Below are 16,753 nucleotides of genomic sequence, written 5' to 3' on the forward strand. Positions count from 1 at the left end.
TGTACTCAGCAGAGCCACATTACCCAGTGAATACACCAGTGTAACTAAGCTGTATATTTAAATGTTTAACTTGTGAATGGATGCAAACTCTCTCCCCAAGAGCAGCAAGGCTCCAATGAGGGGAAACCTGTATCCAGAACTAGAGCCTTCTGCCTCTTTTGTCTGTTTTTTCTGTGTCTGCTAAGATTTGCTGAAAAGCAACTGGGCAGGCCTTAAGGCCTCTTAGAGCAGATTTGACATGGACCAATCACTATCACAGGCCAAAGTCTGCATAAACCAGAGAGCTTTCCCGAGCAAGCCTAAAAAGGGGCATCTCAGAGGAGCACAACCTTCTTACTACAGTGGCCATAGTTAGAAGATTCTGCCACGATAAATGGATGTGAGTGGAGGAAGGTGTCAGATCCCCCAAGCAAGAGAGGGAAGCAGCGTGGGCTCAGGTCAGCCACAGCCCTGCCAGCCAACTGGACTTTATGGGAAATCTGACATCACAGGATTCCCTTAGGAGATGCATGTTTTTCCCCCTGTATTCCTTTTTCTTTTTAAATAAAATCAGTACCTTTTTAAAAACCATACTTCCACCATCTTTTGTTACTTTTTGACTTGTCACTACCATTTCATTTCTGTTTTTTAAATATTTTTCTCATTGCTCTGGTGGTTATTTTAACTGTTCAGACACAGTGCATGAGGTAGAACAGCTGTAGAGTGAGACGGAGTCAAGTCTGAAAAAAAGAAGAGATGGTGCTTTGGAGTGACAGAGACCTAGTTTCAAATCCTGGCTATGTTATTCACAAGCTGTGTGACCTTGGAAAAATTCACCTCATCTGTGCCCTCATTTGTAAGTGGGAATTAGTTGACCTTTTTTTTTTTTAATTGAAGTATAGTGGATTTACAGTGTTCCAAGTACACAACAAAATGATTCAGTTATACATACGTATATATTCTTTTTCAGATTCTTTTCCATTATAGGTTATTACAAGATATTGAACTTAGTTCCCTGTGCTACACAGTAGGACCTTGTTGTTTATTTTATATATAGTAGTGTGTACCTGTTAATCCTAAATTCCTAATTTATCCCTCCCCCACCTTTCCCCTTTGGTAACCAAAAAATTGTTTTCTATGTCTGTGAGTCTATTTCTGTTTTGTAAATAAGTTCATTTGTATCCCTTTTTTAGATTCCACGTATAAGCGGTATCATATGATATTTGTATTTCTCTGTCAGACTTCACGTTATATGATAATCTCTAGGTCCATCCATGTTGCTGTAAACGGCATTATTTCATTCTTTTTTACGGCCAGTATTCCAGTGTGTGTGTGTGTGTGTGTGTGTATATATATATATATATATATATATATATATATATATATATATATATATATATATATATATATATATATATATATATATATATATATATACACATCACACACCACACCATCCTTATCCATTCATCTATCGATGGACATTTAGGTTGTTTCCATGTCTTGGCTACTGTAAATAGTGCTGCTGTGAACACTGGGGGTGCATATAGCTTTTCAAATCATAGTTTTTGTCTTTACCAGATATATGCCCAGAAGTAGGGCTGCTAGATCATATGGTAACGCTATTTTTAGTTTTTTAATGAACATCCATACTGTTCTCCATAGTGGCTGCACCAGTTTACATTCCCACCAACAGTGTAAGAGGATTCCCTTTTCTCCACACCATCTCCAGCTTATTATCTGTAGATATTTTGATAATGGCCATTCTGACCAGTGTGAGGTGGTACCTCATTGTAGTTTTTATTTGCATTTCTCTGATAATTTGTGATGTTGAGCATCTTTTCATGTGCCTGTAGCCACCTGTGTATCTTCTTTGGAGAAATGTCTATTTAGGTCTTCTGCCCATTTTTTGATGGGTTGTTTTATAAGCTCTTTGTTTATTTTGGAAATTAATCCCTTGTCGGTCGCATCATTTGCAAATATTTTCTCCTATTCTGTAGGATGTCTTTTTGTGTTATGGTTTCCTTTGCTGTGTAAAAGCTTTTAAGTTTAATTAGGTCCCATTTGTTTATTTTTGCTTTTGTTTTCATTACTCTAGGAGATGGATCCAAAGAAATGTTGCTGTAATTTATGTCAGAGTGTCCTGCTTATGTTTTCCTCTAGTTTTATAGTATCTGGTCTTACTTTTAGGTCTTTAATCCATTTTGAGTTTATTTATGGTGTTAGAGAACATTCTAATTTCATTCTTTTACAATAGCTGTCCAGTTTACCCAGCACCACTTATTGAAGAGACAGTCTTTTCTCCATTGTATATTCTTGCCTCCTTTGTTGTAGGTTAATTGACCATAAGTGCGTGGGTTTATTTCTGGGCTTTCTATCCTGTTCCATTGATCTTTGTTTCTGCTTTTGTGCTGGTACTATACTGTTTTGACTACTGCAGCTTTGCAGTATAGTCTGAAGTCAGGGAGTGTGATCCCCCCAGCTCCATTCTTCTTTCTTAAGATTGTTTTGGCTATTTGGAGTTAGTTGTGGTTTAAATGACACAAAAAGGAAAAAAATACATAGCACTCTGCCTAGTACATAGTAGGTGCTGAATAAATGATGTCAACTATTAATTGTTAATCATTATATTAGAACATCAGAGAGAAAAAAGCTATTCCTGACCATTTATTATCTCATTTTATTTTCTAAGCCTAGCCATACCAGGTCCTTTTGTTTATTAAGCCCTTAGTAGCCATATTACAAACTAAACAGATGAGGGATACCTTAAATAACTAAGAACTACAGTTACAGTTTTGAGGAACATGGATTCTGAAATCCAGCCAAGAACAACCACCTGATCTTTAAAGCCTCACTTACTACAGGGAATTTATAAAGAGAAAAATCAGGGAGTAAAACAAAAACAGCCAGATCTTTTTTCCAGAAAGTCATTTTAATAGGTTTAAGTCCTCTCACCCCAGAGAAGCTGGACAGAATTTCATGACCTTGACAGGCTTTGTTGTGGTAGAATTTAGGAATTATGAGGTTTAGTCTATTACAATCTGTAATGCTGAAGTAGTTCTTGCAGTTAAGAAAATAAAAGTCTCACATTTGCTTCGATTCTGAAATGAGGCCCAACTTGCCTCAGTGAGTCTGAATTAAACCCACAAACTTCAAGGAACAGAAATAATGACTGTGAGCAAGCATCAGCTTAATGGTCATCCAGGAAGAGTCAGTGTTCTCCTCCTCCTCTCTGAAGTACTTGTTTTGACCCGGAGCCAGCCCTGGTTTAGTTTTATTTGTTCCTAAACATAAACTGACTGTAGAAAGAATGTATAGGCTGAAAAATTTTATTCCTGGTGCTGTATAAATAATTCAAGGAAGAAGCTTTCATTTTAAGAGCTCCAGCTGTATAAAAAGAGGAAAATCTGCTCTCCCAGTATCTCCTATCATTTCTTTAAGAGACCAGCTAGGAAATGACAGAACAGACTGTTTCTTTTCAAACACAGAAACCATGCCAACATTTTTTTTGTTGTTTTACATTTCACATAATTTGGTGGATGTTGGATTTTATTTGAGTCCATTTTTTTGCCTTTTCTTGGACTGCTGTGAAGCATTCAGGTGGTTTTGTATTTTTGCTACATCTTAATTTGTTTAACTGTTGTTTTGATGTGACTTCCCTTTAAGTACAAAAATAAAACTTTTTTTTTTTTTTTTGCGGTATGCGGGCCTCTCACTGTTGTGGCCTCTCCCGTTGTGGAGCACAGGCTCCGGATGCGCAGGCTCAGCGGCCATGGCTCACGGGCCCAGCCGCTCCGTGGCATGTGGGATCTTCCCGGACTGGGGCAAGAACCCATGTCCCCTGCATCGGCAGGCAGACTCTCAACCACTGCGCCACCAGGGAAGCCCCCAAAATAGAACATTTTTAGAAGGAGTGGTGGAGGTCAAAGAAACCATGATTGTATTATTTTTCGTATTTGTATTATCTATATTTTACACACACAAAATCTACCTATTATGCTAAGCTTTTTCCTTGGGAAGGAATACATTTTCCATCACTTAAGCCATAAATGCATTTCCTCAAGCCCCAGAAGTCATTGGCTAAGGAAGAAAAGGTTTTCATATTTAAGTGGGCTCTCTTTGGACATAGCAGTAAAGTCTTGGTCTTGGAATCAGATTCTTTTTTAATCGACATAAACCTCCCACACTCATTAATAAAGAAACAAAAATCCAAGTTCTTGTACTGAGAAACTGTGGATTTCATATTAAATGCTTTGGCTTTTTGTCTTTAATCTTTTTCTAGTCTTTGAGCTGAGAAATTCTTTCCTCATACAACATGAAAACAGCTATCGACAGTGTATAGCAGCATTCTTATTACAAGCCCAAACAGAAAACATCAAGGTATGTATTTCAATTTTGTAGGTTTTGATTCTTAAGACTTAAGGAAAAAAATCTCACCCCAAGCTCATTAAGGAACAGTGAATGGAAAGCTTTGTGTATTTTCCTCTCCTGCTTTGGGAAGGGGGCAGGTTGGAAGGACGGGAAGGATATGAATATCTAGACCATACCAGGCTCAGAAACCTCAGAACTGACCATCTTCTTACATCCCCAGTGTTGACACAGCCTCCCTCATTTTTTCCTGTGGCAGAAGCTCAAGAGCTGCCTCTGACTTCTGGGGGATCTGTAGGAAATGGGGGAAGAACTGCTTTGGATTGCATTTTGGATTGATTTTTAAGATGATCTGATCAATTTCCAAAGCCCCAGTATGCAAACAGTATGATGCCAGCTTAAGTGAGGGGCTCCTGCAGAAATGAACTGTGTCAAGTCTTCTCTTCACCCTTTGAAACTATGCTACTGTTTTTACAGCTATGGAGCTGAAGAGCAGCTGCCTATCTGACTCTGGTTTCTTTATCTTAGAAGTTTCCATTTTTGTCTTTCCCCTGGTAGGCTTTCATCAGGGCAGCAATGTGGCCAGACAATTAATGGAAGACTACATTATTTTCAAGGAGTCAATTTCCTCCCTCAGTCTGTTTTTCAAGTTATGCCACTGATTAAGAACTTCTGTTTCTACACAAAGTGGAAATTCAAGGAATTCAGCTTTCAAACTACTTATATTCCCAGTATTCATCTTTTTTTTTTTTTTTTTTGCAGTACGCGGGCCTCTCACTGTTGTGGCCTCTCCCGTTGTGGAGCACAGGCTCCGGACGCGCAGGCTCAGCGGCCATGGCTCACGGGCCCAGCCGCTCCGCGGCATGTGGGATCTTCCCAGACCGGGGCACGAACCCGTGTCCCCTGCATCCACAGGCGGACTCTCAACCACTGCGCCACCAGGGAAGCCCCCAGTATTCATCTTTGTAATTAGTCATCATTGACTATTATGGTTTCTTGATTACTCACAATTGTTTATCCAACTTGCATACCATATTCATCTAATCCATTTGCATTTTCATATGTGATTAGAGATATTTATGATATATTCGATTTAAGAAAGAAAATGGGAAACAGGCAAATGTTTCATCAGTCTTCAGTTTTAAAGAGCAAGTCAACAAATACAAAGGAAAAGGCTAATCCAAATATGTGAGAAATTTAACATTCTCTTCTCTCTATATATTTTCTCTTTCTTAACAGAAAACATGGATTGCACAATTAACAGCAGCAATCTCTTGCTTCACCAAGAGTCAGGAAACCAAGAAGATGTCCTCATTCACTTTGCCTGCAGAATCCTCGGAAATTTAGGGACCTAAAACAAGTAGCACACCTTTTTAGACATTAGGGATTAAGGTATTCTTTCATTCAAACTTGTAACACTTACCTAGTGATGAGCTAAAAGAAAATGTGCATTTTAAAGAAGTTCCAGAATTTAAGCTAGGAAATTCCCCAGCATAGAGTAATAATGGCTGCAACAAATTTGAACCAGAAGGAATTTCTTGGTAAGTGTATACATGCTGATATCCAGACTACGTTATAATGCTTCAGTCAGGCTTGCAAGAGGGGCGAGGGAAGTATGATGCTATTATAGTTCGTAAAAGGTGAATGATCAGGCAAATGCAGTATCAGGAGGAAAACAATGCCCACCGCTTGCATCTGATATGAATTCTAGCATCTTACTTTGTGTATATCTATAATGAAACCAAGTTTCCTACATGACTTATAAATCAGCCTTACTGCTGTACAGTCCTACCTCATACAAAGTTTGATTGCTCTTTTAACATACTAAGCAATGAATAATAAGGTCTCCATCTTAGTAGCAGTTTTTAAATTCCTAGTCGCCAACAGTTTATTTATCTCAGGTATACTTTTTATAACTCTTAACATGGAAGGAGAAAATCCCAAAGACTAAATTCCATTGTTTTAAGAAAGAAAAAGCAAATATCTGTTCCAGTTTCACCAGTTAACAGTTTTACTTGGGAAATTTCATACAAATAGCAGGATATCTTTCTCTAAATCTCACTTTTTGAAGAACAGTGGAGTTTGTCATAAAACTTCTGGTTTTGAATGTGTGTGTGTGTGTTAGCACAGTACAGTTACTTCGTCTTATTTAGCAGGACTTGAAACATCATTAAAATTTCTTAAGAAAGAGAGCTTGAACTATTATCATGGTGGAATATACTATTAACTGCATGTAAGGAACTGGTTCTTATAGTCAGATTATATCAAAAGGAAATCACAGATTTCACTTTCAGACATGGTACCTTTGGCAGTTTCCAAAATGGAAGTAGTAAGTAAATTTATCAAGTTGGACTGCAAGACAAATGATACCTTGACTGATCTCCTTAAGCTGGAGAATGGGATAGAAAGGATGATGCTTGGGGAAGTCACATGCACAGTGAATTCTTTGAGAAAAATGTGATTTCACCATGTAAACCAGGCAGTATAGACAAGTGCAGCAGAACAGTTCTTTTCAAGGGCCAAGCACCATTAGAATGGAGGGTCACAGCCCATGTATAATAATGTCATATTTATTCGGAGTAAGTGAAAATGAAAGGAAAATCAGGAAAGCAGTAACTATGGTCAATGCCTAAGAATAAATGAGAAAAAAAGGCAAAGTACAGGAGAACAAATTTCAAGTGAGTTCTTAGAGATGAAAACTATGTATTTTCTTAGAAAGAAATTAACAATTGTCTTGCAAGGATTTCTAGATATCAGCCAACTTAGGAAAAGGGCAATGGACTAGGTGATCTCCCAAGATTCCTTTTAGTCCGAGTCCTGTAAACATATATTAGTTTATATGTATAAAACTATTTTCTCCCTTAAATCTCATTAAAGGGAGAAAAAGATTGACTATGTTAACATGTAAATTTAATTAGTTAAGATGTAAAACAGCTTTAAAATATTCAATATACCAAGAAATATTAACACTTCTATGTTCATTGCAGCACTAGTCACAATAGCCAAGATACGGAAAAAACCTTAATGTTCACCAACAGATGAGTGGATAAAGAAACTCTGGTACGTACATACAATGGAATTCTATTCAGCCTTGAAAAAGAAGGAACTTCTGCAATATGAAACAACATAGATGAACCTTGAGGACATTATGCTAAGGGAAATAAGTCAGTCACAGAAAGACAAATACTGTATGATTCCACTTATATGAGATTTCTAAAATACTCAAAAATTCATAGAATCAAAAAGAGTGGAATGGTAGTTGCCAGAGGCTGGGGGAAGGGGGAAGTGGGGAGTTACTAATAAATGGGCATAAAGTTTCAGTTAAGCAAAATGAGTAAGCTCGGGAGATCTGCTGTACTGCACACTTTTACAAGAGTTGTCAAGAGGGTAGATCTCATGTTAACTGTTCTTACCACAATAAGATAAAACTTAAAAGAATATACTATGTATTTAAAGTGAAATTCTATAAAGCTCACAAAAGAGCATATCTGATATATAATATATTAAGTGCTTGAGGATATACATGTTATTCTCTTCCGAGGGAAACACAGAGTAAAATGAAAAATCACTTCTGGAACTTTGGTTCCCAGGGGGAAAAAAAGATCAGTAAAAAGCAATGGTACATTGAGCCTTTAAATGGTCACCTGGGTATTAAATGTACAATGAAAGAAGAGATTAATAATGTTTAATATTTTTTAGTTTTGTTAATTTTTCTCAATAATGAATGAAATGAAAAGGGGATGTCTCGAGCAAAATAGCATTAGTAATTTCTCTTGAAATATGAACTTAATTACTATTCTTAGTTGAACATTAAAGCACACCGATTGTGAGGCTGGGATTGACATATATATATATATATATATATATATATACACACTATTAACACTATCTATAAAATAGATAACTAACTAATGAGAACCTACTGTATAGCACAGGGAACTCTATTCAGTGCTCTGTGGTGACCTAAATGGGAAGAAAATCCAAAACGGATATATGTATACGTATAGCTGATTTACTTTGCTATACACTAGAAACTAACACAACATTATAAATCAACTATACTCCAATAAAAATTAATTTAAAAAAATAAAGCACACCCATTCATTGTCTATATCCAAGTGCAAAGTTCTAAATCTGTAAATAAATTAATGTAAAATGGCTAATAACTCTTAAATAGACAAAATAATTTAGTCACAGAATATATCTACTAGAAATTATTTTTAATATCTTTAGCATATTTTTTTAAAAAAGCAACAATTTAATAAAGGATTCTTCCATTGTTCTTTATACAGATTCAAATGTTATATTATTTATCAGTTACATTTACAATCAATAACCTTCCACTCACTGAGTTTAGAAACCACAGTATTTACTGAGCTAAACTCTCTCACAAATAAGGCACAACTACATGATCACAAGTAGTAAACAATACAATGAATCCAAAAACTAAACAAAAAATATTCATGCAAAAAGTATCTACAGAAGTTATGAATATATGATCCAGTTCAAGAAGTACAGAATGTCATATACATAACTGCATCATGTTACAGTAAATTCACTACTTCTACAGGGAGAGAACCTAGCTATTTCCAATTCTATTTTATACAATTTTACATAAATTTAGTTTATGCACAGTATTCACATTTGCAACAATAACTGATCATTAAAATTCAGGCAAAGGGCAATTAAGACAATAATGTGTGGTATATTATATAATTACAGAATACCATTCATCAAGCTCTTGTCTAGGAATACTAAATTGATGGCACGTTTAAATTTTATGGATCAAATCATCCATGGTTTCATAGCCAAAGTGCATTTAAAAAAAACTGCTATAGTCAAATAGGTCATGAATATCAAAATATATGATCATAATTTGCTTTCCACTTAAAAGCTAAACATCTTTATGCAAATGCAAGGTTAAAAAAAAGTGGCTTTAAAGTTCCCAAAACTATAAAATAATCATATAGCCTTTTCAAGAGAGATGGGGAACTAACAAATTTGGCAGTTACTATGTAACATTACTGTGAAGAAACTATTAAACTAGCTAATTCCACATTAAGAGGTAGTTGAACAAAATTATACACTGCATTGAGGTTTTTGTGTTTGTTTCCCTCTTTTCTTCAAAATAAATCCTATACCAGCAGCTTTGTCTTCTTTCTACTAAAAATTCTGTAGGTGTAGTTTATTGTACACTAACCCAGCAAGACTTGATTTTAACTCACGTTTCTGTGCTTGGGTTTAGAATTTACTAACACGTGATGCCAATAGGCTTTGCGTGAGAGCTGGGACTCCATACGTGCCAACTCTAAATCACTGACAAATAGTACCAGCAGACATCTAAAATGTCGAACCAGTAAGCACTCAGAAGATGACTTTTTAATTAAAAGAAACAGAAAACCCTTTAATTTTTGTTTCCAAAACACCTTATTGGTGAGATTAATAGCAAAATATTGTTTCATTTCTAAATATAATAGCCTAATTACTTGGGGCCTAGGAAGTGAGATTAGCTAGATGAAAAGTAGAAAATCACTCAAATACATATGGTTGTATTTGTTGTCCCCACAATTTTTTGTGAATATGTGGGTGGGGGGACAAGACAGGGAAAGGCCTTCAGTGCACCCAACTGGGAGATGAGTGAACAAATATTCTAAGCCAGAAGAATTCCTGTGAAGTTTCATTATCATAAAAAAATAACAGTGGTGCTGTGAATATGTTTTTCCAACATGCTTACTAATTTACTTATAAGTGTAGAATTATAACTGTTTGAAAGAATTTATATGAAAATGCGTAAATAATTTTAGCTCAATTTTTATTATCCAACTTATTTTTAATAAAGATCCACTGTATTTCTTTGTTCTATACACTCAAGGATACATGTTTATCTGAGTCCAGGGACTCAATCAGGGTCCTTAGTAGCTACTGACAACAGAGTTTACTTAAATGGGTTTTTTAAATAATTAAATGAATATATGGCAATCTCTTTGTTTGTATACATTATAGGAAGAGCATAAACATGATAATTTCATTTCAGCATGATATTTGAAAGTGTACATTATAAACTGTATTGTAAATGAAATATTAGCTCCCATCCTTCCCTATTACCAAATGATTGATTGCACTGAATGAATATATACCTTTACATTTCTTCTTAGAGTAATAAACCAATATTAGTGAGTTTTCTCTTCAGATGTTCTCCAATTTTCCAAATTAATAAGACTGCTAAATTAAAGTTCAGTTCCATTGTTCACATCCAGATAAGCTAATTTTTAATTACCCTCAATTTGCCAGTCTGTTTCAGTTCTAGTTATAATTTGGGGATTCCTAAATACGTCTGTTTTTGGTGATACTCTATTATCCAACTGTTATTTCAAGGTAATTTCACAGCATTATTTTTGCAAAGTAAACAGATACACAGTTGATATGGAACCCCAAATTCAGAACCTTTTAAAATTTAAGTCAAATTTAAAAAATCCTTCCCTATTAGGTAAGAAGAGAATATAAAGCAGAAAATATAAAGCAGAATATTTAATGTCTCCTTACCATTTTGTATTTGTTTTCACAGATAAGACTATAGCAATATCAGTTACTAGCTTTAAGATGCAAAATCTATAAAACAATTACAGTGAAGCTGAGCTATGCTTGAGAAGGTTAAACCAAATTACCTTGAAAAAAGCAGATCCATTAAAAAAGCAAATTCAGATTCTTGAAGATGCTGGAGAGACAAAATGAGGATATAAAATGAAGGCTAATCTCAGAAGACTTCCCACTTAAGCAGAGAATAGGACCATTATACAACTTCTATTATTCACCTTCCAACTGGGGATGAGGGTGGGAAGTTTTGCAGGATTCTTAATTAAGACTACATGGGAGTTTAAAAATGAGATAGAAAAAGACAAAAAGAAAAATTAACCCTAATCTTTAAAATACAACCCGAGGATAACCATAAAATAAGCAAATTAATTTTCCAGAGGTTTTCATAAAATCCACCCAAAAGAATTTAATCAATATTGTTAAAATAAAAACCATGTTTGAATTCATGGTTAATATTTAAATATAATCTGTATTTGGAACACTTGAGTAGTAAATTTGTAACAATAACAATGCAACTGAGCTATGGACCTGTGTATAAGGGAAAAAAAGCTTTATAGTTCTTTGCATTTCACAATGAGAATATTTAATATAATTAATGTGTTACTGTGCAACATATCTGATATGGTAACACCACCCATGTACATTTCTTGATACTAAATGTGGGAGAAAGAAGAAGTAAGCTATGGTAACATCACCCATGTACATTTCTTGGGAGAAAGAAGAAGTAAGCTATGGAAGTGCATTCATGTCATTTCTGAACAATGAAATTATATTTAAAAAAATACATTGCTATTTTCCATCCAAAATTTATTTACATTTCATTGGCTACTTCTAAACTTGGCATGAAAGCTGTTCCGGGGTAAATGGAAAAAAGTAATGAAAGATGGGCTCGAGTCTCACAAAAATAGAAGAGTTTTACTTGATAACATTCCAAAATATATGAATTCTAATTTGGTTTAGTATTGCAACCACTGTCCAAACCGAATAGTAGTAGTCCAAGATATCTATTAAGTGTATTATTAAAAATCTAATGTTAGTGTAATATTACTCTGAAGTTGCGATAACCCATTATCCTTGCAAGTCATTGAAACATGCATCACAGACACGAACAGGCTTCTTGGAAGAAGGAGTTAAGGCATTTTTGGCTGAACACTCAGCACAGAAGATATTTCCACACTGTCTGCAGTGATGCTGTAAATGACAAAAATTAAACATTTTTAAGCATAAAAACTATACCAAAAGTATTATGAGACTACAAGAATACAGCAGACTTCACTGTGAAGGTATACTAACTTTCAAGTGATTAGCATTTAATAATATAAAACCTCAGTATGTCGATTTAATCCCTTAGTTAATTTGAATGTTTCCTATTTAATCAGATACTGTACTAAACATTTAATATGGAATTTATCTTGGAAATCTCAGAAGAACCTTAGGAGGCATTTTAATGCCTTAATAAAGTACTTAATAAAGCACTTCTATCAGGTGAAAAACTATTCCTATTTACAAAATGTTTCAGGCATAATTTCTTCAATAGGAATATAAACTTGAAACATCACAAAATGGCATTATTTTAAATGATTTTTTTTTTTTTTTTTTTTTGCGGTACGCGGGCCTCTCACTGTTGTGGCCTCTCCCGTTGCGGAGCACAGGCTCTAGATGCGCAGGCTTAGCGGCTATGGCTCACAGGCCCAGCTGCTCCGCGGCATGTGGGATCTTCCCAGACCGGGGCACGAACCCGTGTCCCCTACATCGGCAGCGGACTCTCAACCACTGCGCCACCAGGGAAGCCCTAAAATGATTTTTTATCTCTGCTTTTTCTTCCTCTAAGAGAACCCTATGATGACTAAAACATGAGTTTAATACTGATGCACTGGTTCAGAAAATGATTATCCAAGAGAGTAACTCAGTAGGAAGGTAATAACTGAATTTAAAACTAAAATTGAAACACTCTAACCAGAAACAAGATTTCATGAAACTTAATTATCCTATGTAGTTGTAAATTAAAGTTAATCAATAAATGGCAAAACTTTTAAAATCTGTCAAATGCAGGACAATTTCGATGGTTAAAACATTGTCACTGAGGAATAAAATCAAGAACCATAGCAATATAACAAAACCATTTACCCGTCTCACGGTTACTGAAAAGCCTTTCCCACAGGCCATACAGTTTTGTACTTCATTGTCTTCAGCCCACTTTCTATTCAATGCTTGTGTATGTTTGATCTATTCAAAAAAAAAAAAAAACATTATAATGTTCAACATTGTAAAGAATGATAATTTCTAATTTGGTGGACAAGTTTTAAAATGGATAAAATTTTAAAAATCAGAAATACTTTGATCAACTTCCATTATCAAAAGTTGTTACATAATTAAGTCTGAATGACAATAAATAAATAAAGCAAAGCAAGTTTTATTCCTCAAAGGCATTGGTAATTTCTAACCTTTGGTGATTTCCCATTCATTCTAACCCTAAGGATCAATCCTTCCTTGGAACTCTGAGCATCTAATCAGATCACTTCTTTATCACATAGCAACTCATTAATTCATTTGTGCTCTTCCCAATAATGACAATTCATGAATGACGTGGCTCTCTAATCATTGGGGTCTCAGATAAGTTCTTTAAATCTTATATTTAATTACCTGTAATACTTGCAATACTGCTAGACGGGCAGTAGCCATTCAAAAGTATTATTAAATATGAGATTTTTTTTTAATGCTGAAAATATACTTTTCACTAAGAGGTAAATTCTAGACTAAAAAACTGCCTCATACACCAGGTGACTCACTTGAAGGGACTGATTCTCTCTGCCCAGTTCCTGCACTGCTGCAGTTGTATTATCCAGCTTTCTTTGCAGTTCTAGTACTTTGGTTTGAAGCTTTTCTATTTCACCTTCTCCTTTAAGACACCTGAAATAGATTGCAAAAATAATTCATTCTTAAAAAATCACTAAAGACCCTCTCCTGAACACAGATAATGAACTACTTTAGTAACTTTAAACATAATACATTAATTTCAACTCTGTTGTAAGGGTTAATTTTTAAATGGCTACTTAAATACCTGCAGGAGCACTTTTCTCAAGACTTCTATTTTTTTAAATGTGGAATACAACAACCTTTTTATCACTTAGCATGGAAATAAACTAATTTTACTAGACATCAACCACCTTTCTAGTAGTGCCCTCCTTTCGTCTTGGTTATTCTGAACCGTTGCTTCCAATACTGCAATTTCACCCCGTAAGTCGTCCGTCTGTTTCTCAAGCTCACTGACTCTCCGCTGACTGGACTGCCACTCCTTCTTTATGGTGCCCAAGTTTTCATTTAATGCTGTAATCTGCATGGTAAGTTTAGCCTCATTTTCTTCATGCTGCTTCATTCCTACTTCTTTTTCTTTTACTTCGGAAAGCTGAGAAAAGGAAAAACAGTGGGTAAAAAACCTATTACAAAAGTAGTGCAAATTTTAAGTTAGTTGTTGAATTTTAAATATTGGCAACATAAATAACGTTACTTCTTCAGGGAGGAAGGCACTAATAAAACTGATTCCACAAACATCTGTGTAGTTTGAACTGACAATGGTCATAACACTGAAATGGTGGTCAGCAAGCCTCTTATAAAATCAAACTAAAGTAAAGCAATTTGAGATTTTCCTTTTTTCCACTAGAGCAGGGGAAGAACACATAGTTAGGGATAGCAAGGTGCCCTGGAGACAGAGCTGGCATTTTCTTATGTCTCAACTTCCAAATGCATCCTTTTGTCTCTATCAACCTGCCAAAAAAACAGTACTTCAAATCACTGTGTGAACTTGAAATTGCAATTCTTCATCGAAAACATTCAGCAGTCAATTTATCTGGGGATATTTGGACTTAATTCAACAGAGGAAAGCCAGATGCTTCCCATTTGGCATGCACAAGTTAGGGAAGGAAAAGTAGACTTTGGTCATTGTAATTCCAAACTGAAGTTTCCGTTCCCCCTTATCAACATTCAGTTTGACCAAACAAATGAGTTTAACATGATTAGCATTCATGCCATTTACCTCAATCTACAGTTATAGGTTTGTTTGTTTTTCTGGCACTAAAAGTGTCCCCCCTCCATCATGTTTTATTGAATTTTCACTTATATAAACCAAAATATAATCACAGAATATTTCCAATCACATGTCAGCTATTTAAACAAATCAGATCTCTTGTCTTAAATCAAAAATTAAATGTTAGGTGAGCATTTGAATCACAACTTTTAAGTAGAAAAATCCTCTTTTACTGGATTAATTTACAAGATCAATTACAAAACACACCTCCCACCACTAACTTACCAGTTTAGCTTCCTTCTCCATAAATTCGTTCTTCAGCTCATCTTCTGCCTTTTTCATCTGCTCTTTTAGCATTTGCTGGGTTTTCTTCTCCTGTTCAAGGGTTGCCTTCAGGGAATCTACTTTCCCTTGAAGCTCTAATTTCTGCTGAATCAAAAGCTGTTTGGCATCCTTGAGATTTGTTACCTCCTATGAGAAAGTAAGGCCAAAATAAATCATCCTTTATAGTAAAAAAAACAAATTTATGCAACTTATTACAATATAAACAAAGAGTTTTAGCCTCTTACAAGAGTCTTAAAGTTCAGTATTTCAAACAGTTGATTAAAAAGGTGAAATATTAGGTACTTCCTGCTCAACAATCATTTAAATTCAAGTGATGCTTTGCATGCATATGTTTTGATTAAATTATGTGAAAAATTTCTACCCCTTATTTTTCCTTTCTTCATTTAGGAAGCATTTATTGGTTCAACATTTAGGCATCACACACTGTTAGGTTCTAGGGATATATATAAAGATGAATTATATACATTCCCTGCTTTAAGGAAGTCACAGTCTGGAAGAACATAATGACATAAAGAGGTAAGTAATTATAAAGCAAAATGGCAAGTATACTGATAGACATAAGAGGTATTATGAGAGCACTCAAGGGAAAATCCAACCTTTCTCTAAGAAAATGACATTTTACAAACACTTTACAAAGCAAATTATAAGCAGTTAATTTTTTCAGGTGGCATGCCAGTCATGCTAATGATAGGAAAAATGTTCTAAACAACAGATTATTAAAGGATTTTAGGAAGAAAAACGATTAAAAAAACAGAATCCCTTAAAATCTTAATTCTAAACTCTTACATATAATGGATAGCTCTGTCAATTATCACCTCAACAAAATCTAAACTTCTAGGGTTACTTTGCTTTATTCAGTAATTTGAAAACAAGGGTAACATAGTTTCAATGTGTGTATGGATATTATGCAACACGAGCACTGTGAGAACAAGAGTATTTGTCAAAAAACAGCAAAACAAAGTGCCTGGCACATAGTATGTCCTAAAATAAATAAATAAAGTGTATGTGTGTGTATACACACACATGTATATATACACAAATCTTAACAACACTAATACAATACAAAAGGAAAAACAATGATTATCTTCACATACCTTTATGCTTTCTTGCTTGTGAGACTTGAGTTCTTCACTCAATTTAGCAATTTCTTTTTCTTGTCTACACTTAATTTCCTCTATCTCTGCCAATTTACATTTTTCATTTACTAGTTCTTTTTCTTTCAGTGACTATAGAAAAAATGATTTATTAAAAAAAGTTTTAAAGTAAATACTTCAAAGTAATGTAACAACAATGACTGCTACTATTTATGACTGTCTCTGCCTCTTCCACCTTAGTTAACTTGAGCAGATTATTTACCTTCTCTTGCCTCTGTGTCCTTATTTATACAGTATGAACAATAAGATGGTTATAAGGATTAAATAGTTACAGTAACTATTAAATTAA

The 16,753-nt window shown here is 34.7% G+C and overlaps 2 protein-coding genes across 2 annotated transcripts in view; one reads left to right on the plus strand and one right to left on the minus strand.

Annotated features, from left to right (window-relative positions):
* PLEKHG7 (pleckstrin homology and RhoGEF domain containing G7) overlaps nt 1-5,694 on the plus strand; it is a gene marked incomplete at both ends in the record, with an annotated part of 79,289 nt that extends 73,595 nt beyond the window's left edge. The window contains 2 exon segments of the mRNA XM_079714242.1: nt 4,262-4,359; nt 5,587-5,694. Of these exon segments, the coding sequence (XP_079570368.1) occupies nt 4,262-4,359; nt 5,587-5,694 (206 nt within the window).
* The window catches only part of EEA1 (early endosome antigen 1), a gene marked incomplete at its 5' end in the record, with an annotated part of 127,728 nt that continues 116,477 nt past the window's right edge, over nt 5,503-16,753 (minus strand). The window contains 8 exons of the mRNA XM_079714243.1: nt 5,503-5,698; nt 11,013-11,062; nt 11,990-12,132; nt 13,069-13,167; nt 13,731-13,851; nt 14,109-14,347; nt 15,251-15,436; nt 16,405-16,536. Of these exons, the coding sequence (XP_079570369.1) occupies nt 12,010-12,132; nt 13,069-13,167; nt 13,731-13,851; nt 14,109-14,347; nt 15,251-15,436; nt 16,405-16,536 (900 nt within the window). The 3' untranslated portion in view covers nt 5,503-5,698; nt 11,013-11,062; nt 11,990-12,009. The remainder of the gene's footprint in view (nt 5,699-11,012; nt 11,063-11,989; nt 12,133-13,068; nt 13,168-13,730; nt 13,852-14,108; nt 14,348-15,250; nt 15,437-16,404; nt 16,537-16,753) is intronic.

This window comes from Hyperoodon ampullatus (assembly GCF_949752795.1).
Source record: "Hyperoodon ampullatus genome assembly, chromosome: 11".
In the NCBI taxonomy this organism is placed as follows: Eukaryota; Metazoa; Chordata; class Mammalia; order Artiodactyla; family Ziphiidae; genus Hyperoodon; species Hyperoodon ampullatus.